Genomic DNA, 10550 nt, shown 5'->3' on the forward strand with positions numbered 1-10550 from the left:
CTCCAGGGTAGTTTAACAGGTAGCGTGTACTAATACATACCAGATCAAGTTTTAACCATTTCTCAAATTTCACCCTACTCTGAGGCTGGCTAGTTTTTTTTTTTCTTTCCAAATGTATATCCAGACAGTATCCTGGAAATATAATAATTGTTGGAGATAGAAGGTTGAAACACTAAACACTTGAAAATTCTTACAAAACATACCAAACATTCAACTCCAGAAATACAATTAATGTGAACTGTAAAGCTCAGTACAATGCATATCAACACATCACCACAAAAAAGTGTGTGCAATCAGGGGTGAAACTGAGAAAGCCAGAGAGATAATGAAAATAAAAATGGATCATTTCAAACATACCTTGAGATACTGCTTGGTTTCAGCAGAAGCCAGGTCCCCGGGATGTATTTGGGTTCTAGCCAGATTCTGCTCCGTTTCAGTAAGCCACTGACTAAAGCTCTTCATGTCATGGTGGAAAAGCCGCCATTTCTCCACAGATCTGTCAAACCGCCTGCAAGTGCAAAAAAGGAGACCAAATAATCATGCCGTATGTTATCTGACTAGAGACAGAGAAAAAAATAATAATATGGTGACAACTGATGCAATTTTTCTGTCTGTGTTTCTTTGCATTTTTAATGCCTACATGAAAAGAAAACATTACAGTACTTCTAAGGCAATCAAGAGATTGTTGAACCTACATAACTGAGGACAGTGTCTTTTTTTTTTTTTTTTTTTTTTTTAATACTTGAACTAAATTTCATGCAAATAGACATGTGGCTAACAACCTTGAGAACCTGAAGTCCTATATTAAGCCACATAATTAGTTCATCAACTGCAAGAAACAACATTGTGTGTGTATGTGTACATCTACGTATACAAAGTCACTTCTTGTGTCTTGTCAGTCCAACTGCTAAAAGTACAAACAAGAAAACCAATTAATGTCAACTAAGGCAGTGGTTGTGAATCATAAAACATATGGCATTTCAGGGTTACTGAAAAACAACCAACTTACTGTACATACTTTACGTGGTACCAAATAGTTAAAAAGGACCAGTGATGGATTTAACTCCTTTCTTGAACGTAAAAGGATCCACTTGGGCAGATCCAGGACTTTGGACAGTGGGAGTCTGGAGCCTCAAGCTTTGCTGCAGGGGTGGCTGCAGCCCCAATCAACCCATACCCCTCACCAGGGCTGGCACTAGCAGTAGTGGGGGGAAATCAGACAGTCCTTCAAGCAGGTAAACATTTTCCTCCCCTGCCCTCCATACTCAGTGGCATGTTCTCTCCCCTTCCCATTTCCTCCCACTGCTACTGCACCAGCTGAACTGGGGATGGAGGATCTGAGGGTTTCAGAGCCACTACTACCTCATTCTAGCTGGGCTGCACATGGAGCTAGGCTCAGTTAGAAATGGCAGTGGCAACAGGCAAGTTCTCTTCTCCCATGCCTGCTCCCAGACTGCCAGGGTAGGAAGGAAGAACCCGCCCACTGCTGCCTCTGTCTGCAGATGAGCCCAGCTCCATACAGAGCATGGCTGGAGTGGGCACAACAGAGGCCCTAGACAGCAAGAGATAATAACAGTGGCACTGGTGGACAAGAGAGAGGTGGGAGGACAGGGAGGGGAGGTGACCCTAAGGACAGAGAGGAAGGGTTGCAGCTGTTCTTACTTCTTCCAGGGAACAGGGAGAAAAAAATCCTCAGCTGCTGCTCCCAGGGCATAGTTGACTGAAAGAGGAGTGTGTCCACACCACTGCACCCTCCCCACCTGCCCCCAAGATCCACCCTTTAGGATCTATAAGGCATTGGCTAAGCTGAATAACTGAGGGCCCTTACACACACACACACACACACACACACACACACACACCCCTTTTCTTTTGAAAGATTTCTGCAGGTCAAAAATATGTATATTTCATACCATGAAACCTGCATTTATTATAAAGCCTGCTCCAATAGAGACTATCCCAAAGAATCACAAATGATACTATTTCAATTTTATTGGAAGAAACTGATTTTGTTGATCTGCCAAATCGCTGCCTATGTCAATCTTCATTGAAATTGTAATCCAAAGCAACTCTCTCACTGGCAAATAACACAAGTATATTTTTCTGATAGTTTCATTTTTATTCTGTATACATTTCAGTTAAACTCAACTTCATTTTTACATGCATGTATTCAAGTTCTTAAAAATGGCAGATTGAAACAAAATTACAGAGTTTTATTTAAACAGAATCCAGCACAATGATGATAACAATTACTACAGATTTTGTTATCCACAGCTCTTATTCTGACTCTTAGTTAGAATATACCAAACTCTTAGTTCCCCTCTGGGTTTTAAGCAGACATTAAACTTTAATAGCAAATATTGAATCTTACTTTTCATATGACTCTGGGCATTCTTTTGGTTTGGGATCTGTATCCCTCAGCCACAGTCAAGATTTAATGTGGATCTGTTTTCTGTATTTGGAGGATAATGACAGCCAAGACAAAAAGGTCCGCACCCTATATTTTACTAGACTGTGAAATGTGTCATTCACAGATTACTTGTTTAGGTGTTATTTTTTTTAAGCTTGATGACTATTAAATATTGTCTTCACTTTTTTCCTTAATAATCCTTCTTCGCAGATTATTTTATTTTTCAAGCAGGAGTATCAAATGTATGGCCTGAAGGCCAGATCCAGCTCATGGAACTGTTCGATTCAGCCTACAGGTCACCGGACCAAGCCCATGTGTCGAATGGCTCCATGCTCAGCGTGCAGTGCAAGGGCTGGACCCCACATCATGCATGCTGCAGGCAGCACAAGAAGTTGGTCTGGGCACTGCATGCAGCCCACGTGCCAGATCCCCTGGCATGAAGTGCAGGGACCAGACAGCGCACTGTGTACAGTGAGCCTCATGGCTAGTGCATGCTGTACATGGCATGTGGGAAAGACAAACCATGAGTACTGCACACCGTGCAGAAGGCTGGCACAGGGCATGTGCTGCCTGCGGGGTGTGGAATGAACCTGAAGCTGCACATGGTCAAGGAGGTCAGGGGCACAGGCTGCATGCGGTGCCCTGGACTAAGCCTCTATACTACCTGCAGTGCCAGGCTGGACCTGGCATCGCAGCTGCCTCACAAGGGCTTGGTCTCAATCTGGCCTCCAGACTAGCCCAGGAACACTCATCTGGCCCATGGGACCAGATAAGTTTGACACCCCAACTTAAGGGATAATAAAAAGGTGCTTAATATTCCCCATCCAACTATATGAACATCAACTCCCTGGCTAGGACCGTTTTCCTAGGTTTTTTGGGGAAGGTGATGCAGGGTAGGTGAAGGGCAGTCTACTTTTAAGCACTAGGCTCTGCTGCTCAGTAAAGCACAGATGCATATGCTACCCCTGACAAATCAACCATGACTAAGGTATCTTTGAACAATACAGCAAAACAGGCTGAGAACAGTGAAAGGCAGGTAGTTATTTAGCTTTTAAATGGTTTAGATTAACCATAATACTCCCCCACTATATTTTTCTGGTACGTGAGAAAAGTACCTGTTTAAAAAACTCTAGAAGTTATTAATCTGAGATAGAGTTGAGAAAAAACATATTCCTTACACATTTTTTTAAAACGTACCTTTTTATCAGCTTGATGAGCTAGGGAATGGGGGGACATCAGCAGATATTATGTACTCACTGCTTATTTAGAATATAATTTTAAAATGACCAGAAGAGTATAGTCCTGTTCAGGTAAGTAGTCCCCTTGACAATAGGAAAAATCCTGTTAGCGTTTGAAGGTAGATTTTACTTTTTAGACCCAAGTACAACTGCTGTTTAACACATCTGGTACAGGTGGTCTTTAAAAGGGTACTCATTCCTTCCCAGGATCAAGGCTTTATCTTATACCACTTATATGCATGGAATCGTGTCCTAAAGCCTTCAACAAGAAAATTAGAGCACTAGAAAAGAATAAGAAGATGAATTCAGAGGACTGCTGCTCATTATAATTATTTAAATATGATTTAGGAACACAGCTAGGTCAAAGATGATGCCCAGCATACAAGCCTAAATGATCTAAGCATGTAATACTGATGATGTCATGAACAGTGGAAGAGAAAGACAAGGAGAGAACAGTGAAGACAGACCTCAGACTGAGGTAACAAAAAGAAGTAGCATCTCAGTTTTGACTTTATTCAGTTTGTAAGGTAAAATTAACTGGAGACACCAAAAAATTGACGTATAAGATTGGAATACTGAGAGAGAGAGAGAGAGAGAGCGCAAGATCAATTGGCAAAGGTGGAAGTTGAAACCATAACTGGATCCAGTTATCAAGTAATAAAGGTAGAGAAGGTAAAACAATATTTTGGAGAAGGAGATGAATAATTATATAAAAAGAGTCAGAAAATTAAGGATTCAGGAAGCGGGCTCTGGGATTTGGCCAAGAACTAGTTATTTGGACAAGAACTAGACAGCACAAGCCAGGCCTCAGTTAGGGACAGAATTAAGGGAGAGAGATGTTTTAAAATTGTATCTGAAAGGAAATTTAACACAGTAGAAACACCACTTTCATATAATCATTTGTAGATTGGTTCATTCCAGGAACAAAACTGATTAGGTGAATAATCTTAAAACAAACCTAAACAACCCCCATGTCTCCTCCACAACACAGACACTTGTAATGCGAGGGAGTTCATTTTATGATATTTGGAACTGTATCAAAATGTGAGCACTTAAATGTTAACACCACTTAAATGAAATATAACCCTGAATATCATTAAGTAACAACCTATTTAGGAGCATATAAATTGACTCCACTGGACAACTGAAGTCCTCCATTTACTTTAATGCAAGATGGATTGGGACTTTAACACATTTAAATGACAGGTTTGCAATGTTATTCTCATAGGTCTCCAACAACTGTACAGAACAGGAACTCTTAAAAAAGGGTTGCATTTCATTATTTGGTACATGCAACCTGTGTCCCCAGTTAAGAAAATGCCAGTATTTACATGCATTTTTAGATAGCAGTACAGGAAACCCTCGCTATTTGCAGGTTCGTTATTCATGGTTTCAACCATTCGCAAATGCCGAACCCACATCTTAAATACACTTACAGGAGCTCGTCGGGAGCTCTGCGCTTTCTGCTGCTGGGCTCTCACCACCACCAGAGCAGCCATGCCCCCCAGCCACCAGGGGCACCGTGTTCATCATGACGTTTATGAACACAGTGCCATATTCATGGATTTCGTCATTCACAGAGATGTCAAAAACGTATCCCCCATATATGGTGAGGGTTGCCTGTAGTTTTGTAGGTCAATGCCAAAATTCCAGCAGACTTAACATTACACAATTACAGATGCATTCAAAGTGCTTTTTCATATTATTAAAACTGGTATTTTACTTTTAAAACTGTTATCAAACATTACGGGAGTAAAAAATAACTCCCATGGATAAAATAACTCCCACAAATTTTATCCCAAATTTTTTTTTCCCACTCTCTTCTTCTTGCCTCATTCCCCCCTTTTTGTCCTAACACTATTCTGGCAGCAGCAATTTCCGTCTCCATCTTTTCAGCTCCATTTTTTTTTTTTTTTAAACAGGTCATGTGATCAGAGACCTCAGATGATATCTAACATCCACCCTTTAGGACAACTTTCAAAAAGTACCGCCTTGATTTTTAATAAATCCCCAAACTAATAGAAGCAGCAATCATGACAAAAAAAATCACTAAATTTCTCTTATATGCTAAGTTAGAAGGGAAGAAATCCATCTTGATTTTTGGCTGGTTCATATTAAAAATCTCTACACCTCAATTCAGCTCAACTCAAAAGTTACATAGGCTCAGAAAGATACCTTTGTTTCTTAGGATGGAAATAGATACCACACCTATAACATTTTTTATGGTGGCACAAAGTGAAAGCAGACATCCATACCTTCTATAGCACCACAAATGCTGAAGTGGGTAGCTGCAACAGAAGGTACTTTTGCATTGGGCTGCTTTACTGTGGCCCATATCTGTTTGCTTAAAGGCAGAAGAGCTGAGGTCGCATGAAGCTGCCTGAGCTCTCCAGCCTCCCTGGGGCAGAAGCTCTGTGAGCTTGAGGGCCCAAGTCCTGTACACCCGAGGAGTTCCCAGGCAGGATCAGCCCCCCTCAAGCCTTGGGATTGCCTGCTCTATTTCCCTGATTACCCAGACATCCCTCCAAGGGGCAAGGAGGAAAGTCAGGATTTCCTTGCACATACTTGGAAATGCAGAGGGAGTGGGATTTCCCCTGTCCACACTTGCAGACATGTAGGGAGAAATCTGATGCAGAGGGATTCTTCAACAAGAAGGGTACCCCTGTCCCCCCTCCCCATGCCTCAACTTGAGGCATGTCTAACCAGGGATGTCTACAGATGTCCCTGGAGCATGATCAGCTGTGCCACAACATATCACAGCACAGCTGCTTGCCCTCCAAAGACATCTGTTTTCTGCTGTAGTGCAATGAGTCTAGACCCAACTGGAATCAGCTCCAGCTGGGTCTAGACACATTGTTCCAGGCCCCAGCTACAAAGTCAGGGCCATGGCTAAGTCATCCCCAGTGCCACCTATTCCATAGTCTCCACCTATTCAGTCCTTACAAGCCCCAAACAAAAATCGGCTCTCTGGCTGAGCAAACAAATTGCCTGACTGTGTCTCTTTACCTCCTTGCTCCTGCCTGGATCCCACCGGAGCCTTGCCTATCTTGACTCTGCCCTGATCCTTCCCTCATTTCTGCCTACACCTTACATAGCCCAAATATGCACATTGTTTTTACCTGGATTCTTGTCTAGTACCTACCTGTCTGTGCTCTCACTACTATGCCTGCCTAGTCCTGTCCTGGATTGTTTCATTCCTGCATGTTCCTGTCCCTGGCTTGGACCTTCTTGGACAAGAAAAGGTTTGAATGTGTCGCAACCGTGAATCTGTCACAACCCCTGGTTTCATGACTTGGACACAGACATACCCAATTTGACTTTGGTGCTCTTCATAGGAACCCCTGTTCTAGCCTGCCCCCTGGACCAATCACTCAAGGCTTGGCTCACCATAACATCTAGCTAGATTCTCAGCACTGCTAGCTACAAGAACACTGCTCTGCTTAAAATTAGACATTACATTTTCAGACTTAATTTACATTTTAAAAGATAACTGTGGTAATATTTCAGCTGATTGTTGAAATATTAAACATGGGTAAGTAAATCAAAATATTTTTAATAATCTAAGTACTTAACTACTTTAAATGCCAATTAAATGGCAATCCTGTTTCATATTTTAAAAGCATCACCTAAAAATAAAAGGGAAACCTGAATTTGTTTTAGTTTAGTGTGGTTTTGCAGTTAGTCCAGTAGGTTACATCAGCTTTCCTAATATTTCTCACAAAATGAAATTATTTTTCTCAGCATGAGCAAGTTTATCAGCAGCTTAAATATGAGAAATTCAGTAGGGGTTGATAAAGGAATTGCTGAATTTGCATTTCAGCACTTGCAAATTGAATCACTAGTCAATCTCCATTCTTCATCTCCCCCTCTCTCTCTGCCTTAGCTAATTGAAGCTGCAAGGGGGAGGAGAGAAGAAGGCAGCTGTGGGCAGATTACACAAATGTAACCAAACCGAAGAAACCCAACATAAAACACCACCACAAAAACAAAAAAACCCCCACTTCTTAAAATTTAAGTTTTAGCACTCATTAGTATGACTATAAAGAAAAAAGGTATCATTACCACACAGTAATCAGAATAAAAATTGAAGTTAAAATCATGGTTAAGCAGTAATAAAAGTCAGTGAAAATTTATGAATAAACAAAATGCACTTCAAGTGAATGTTAGCTTCATATTTAAATATCTGCAATAATGGGTCAATTAAAGTTATACGAAAAATTGAACTGTTGCTGCATTCATATACCCTTTTATGTCATACATGATGCTGTTGAGAGCATCTCATCAAAAATTCAAATTAAACCACTAGTCCAGGGGTGTCAAACATACAGCCCAAGGGCTCAAGCTGGCCTGCAGGGCATTTCTCAGTCTGGAGGACCATGTCTAGAACTAGACCATAGGCTTAGAAATTTGGCGGTGAGGTGAGTAACCGTGGCCTTTGCTGTGTTGCAGCAAGCCCTGTGGCTCTGGCTGCATGAGGTCGAATGGGCTTGACTCCCAAAGACTAGGTAGAAAGAACGGGAAATGCACACCTTATAAACTAACTAAATCAGATATACATCATTTTTCATAAGCAATAGTTTGCTTCATCAGATACTACACATGAAGCAGGGTGATTTTTGGAAGCTGGCCTACATTACAAAGAGACATGACAAGTCATGAAAATTATGGTTGTGACAAACACAGCTTTATTCATCATACTGAAAACATATTTAGTACACTTCATTTCTGTTTTGTCTCTAAACAATGTACTGTAGGATTATGCTAATATTAACCTAAAAATTATGCATTTTAACTTGATTTAGCACAATTAGCACCTTGTAAGAAATATACAAAACTTCAAAGAATTATAAATAATTCTGTATTAGTGTACTAGAGTGTTAGCTTTAATACTTAAGGCTATGCTGACACATAATAAAATATGAAAACTTGTTTTTGCTGAGTATCTTCTAAAATTAAATCACTTTAATAAAAAAAATTAGCTAACCCATTTTCAGAAGGCTTGATGTTTTCATTTTCCTTTACAAAATTTACATCTTTTGAGTGTTTAATTCATAATTTACATATCTTTACATATATGGACCAAACAGAACTAATTTAGTTTTAAACTCCTCTGTCTAGATCTTGCAATAGTATTTTTTCCCAAAAGTACCCCACAGAGATATTAGATGAAAAATGCATGCTGCTTTCATAGACCCAAGATATATAGCATGCAAATCACAAAAGGCATTTGACATTAAAATAGGGATGGCTCTCATAAGAGCGTGCAAACAAGTGTTCATGGGACCTGGTTTAGATTTAGGCAACTTTCTTTAAGCTGCTTAACGTAAACCAGGAGCAGCATGTGCAGGTGTTCATCTCTGCTGGAAGTGGCACAGGCAGCAGGCAGTTCAAAGTAAGTCTCTCAGGGGCGGGGCTGGCAAGTCACCAGGGGGTTCTGCAGGGTAAGCAGGGGGCTAAAAACCCAGTTAGGGTTGTGGGGGAAGGAACGGTACATCCCCAAGGCTTGGGCAAGTGGCTGGGCTTTCCCAGCCCCGGTGGCTGTGTGAACATATGCAGGCATTCACTGTAGAGTTAATTCATTTTGGATCAGGTTAACTCAGGTTGATCTTAAATTAGTTCATCTCTCAAGTGAACTAACTTGGTGTACCCAACTTAAATCACCCTAAAAACGGTGTGCGTAAGTCTTGTGAACTCCTGCATACCCAGCCATTTAGATCAACCTAGGGTTACCACATTTACAGTTTCAAAAAAGAGAACACCTGTTGTGGGAGCGGTAACATGGTTGTGTGTGTGTGGGAGGAAGTGATATACCCGTGCCCTGCTCCTGCCTCTTACTCCCAAGCCACAACCCCCCTAGCCCTACTGCTGCCCCTTACTCCTGACCCACGGTACTCCACCCCCAAGAATTTGCTGGTTCCCCTCATTCCCAGCCCGCAGCACCCCACACCTGCTGATACTCCTCACTCCTGACCCATAGGCCCTTGGCCCTACCTGTGTCCTGTGCTGCAGACCCACAGTCCCTTGCCACCCTGGTGCCCCTCACTCCCAACCCACAGCCCCCAGAGCCCTGCTGGTGCCGCTCACCCCTGCCCACGCAGGCCCCTGCCCATGCAGCTCCTTGGTGCCCCGAAGAACTGCCCTGCCCCCTTCCCCCCACTGGAGGGGCAGGCACCTCCCCTGCCTCCCTGCCCTGCTTCAGCCCCAGCACGGGCAGGCACCCTTCTCCCTTGCACACCCATCCCCTCGCACACCACACACATACACGCTCCCCCACCCCTTACAGTCCACAGTCCTGGCCCTCCAACCCCGCCCCCTACAAACTCTTGCCTGCAGCTGCTAAACTTGGTTAGGGTGATATAAATGTAATGCGTAGATGTACTGGGAGAGAATGCACTGCAGACTATTTTGCTTCCCATTCTTATTCACAGTCATCAAGTTGATTCCCAGAAGTATCGCAGCCCATTAACCTTATGCCATTTTCTTTCCTATGGGGGGCTATCGTTCCTCTGACATGGCGTCATTAACATTTTTGGTTACTACATGTGCATATCAAAGGCGGGAATAGGTTCCCTAGCAAGAGAACACAAGGAAGAATCAAGATATAGAATCTATTCTTTTTTTTTCCAGAAACCAATACTTGTGAGGATGCTATATTTAGGACATTTTGTACAGTGTTTGACATACAGTGCCTGGAATAATATGGAAGAACAAAAAAGCTAGTTACATAGTATCTATTATCCACTGCCGGGAGGACATCAATTGTCATTATTTGATACCGGGAAAAAGAGAAAACTCCCACCCAAACTGTGACCTAGTATAAACACTGAAACAGGAAATCCCAGGTGAAAAGCAGGCATACTTCTCAAAAATGCTTGGCTTGCTGCTATTATTTCTTCTTTCCC

The 10550-nt window shown here is 42.1% G+C and overlaps 1 protein-coding gene across 7 annotated transcripts in view; it reads right to left on the bottom strand.

Moving 5' to 3' along the window:
• DMD (dystrophin) overlaps window positions 1-10550 on the bottom strand; it is a 1961037-nt gene that overhangs the window by 946024 nt on the left and 1004463 nt on the right. For all 7 annotated transcript variants that reach the window (XM_025200207.1, XM_014518487.2, XM_025200208.1 and 4 more), the window contains one exon: window positions 358-508. In XM_025200207.1, the coding sequence (XP_025055992.1) occupies window positions 358-508 (151 nt within the window). The remainder of the gene's footprint in view (window positions 1-357; window positions 509-10550) is intronic.

Source organism: Alligator sinensis, unplaced genomic scaffold (assembly GCF_000455745.1).
Source record: "Alligator sinensis unplaced genomic scaffold, ASM45574v1 scaffold746_1, whole genome shotgun sequence".
Lineage (NCBI taxonomy): Eukaryota > Metazoa > Chordata > Crocodylia > Alligatoridae > Alligator > Alligator sinensis.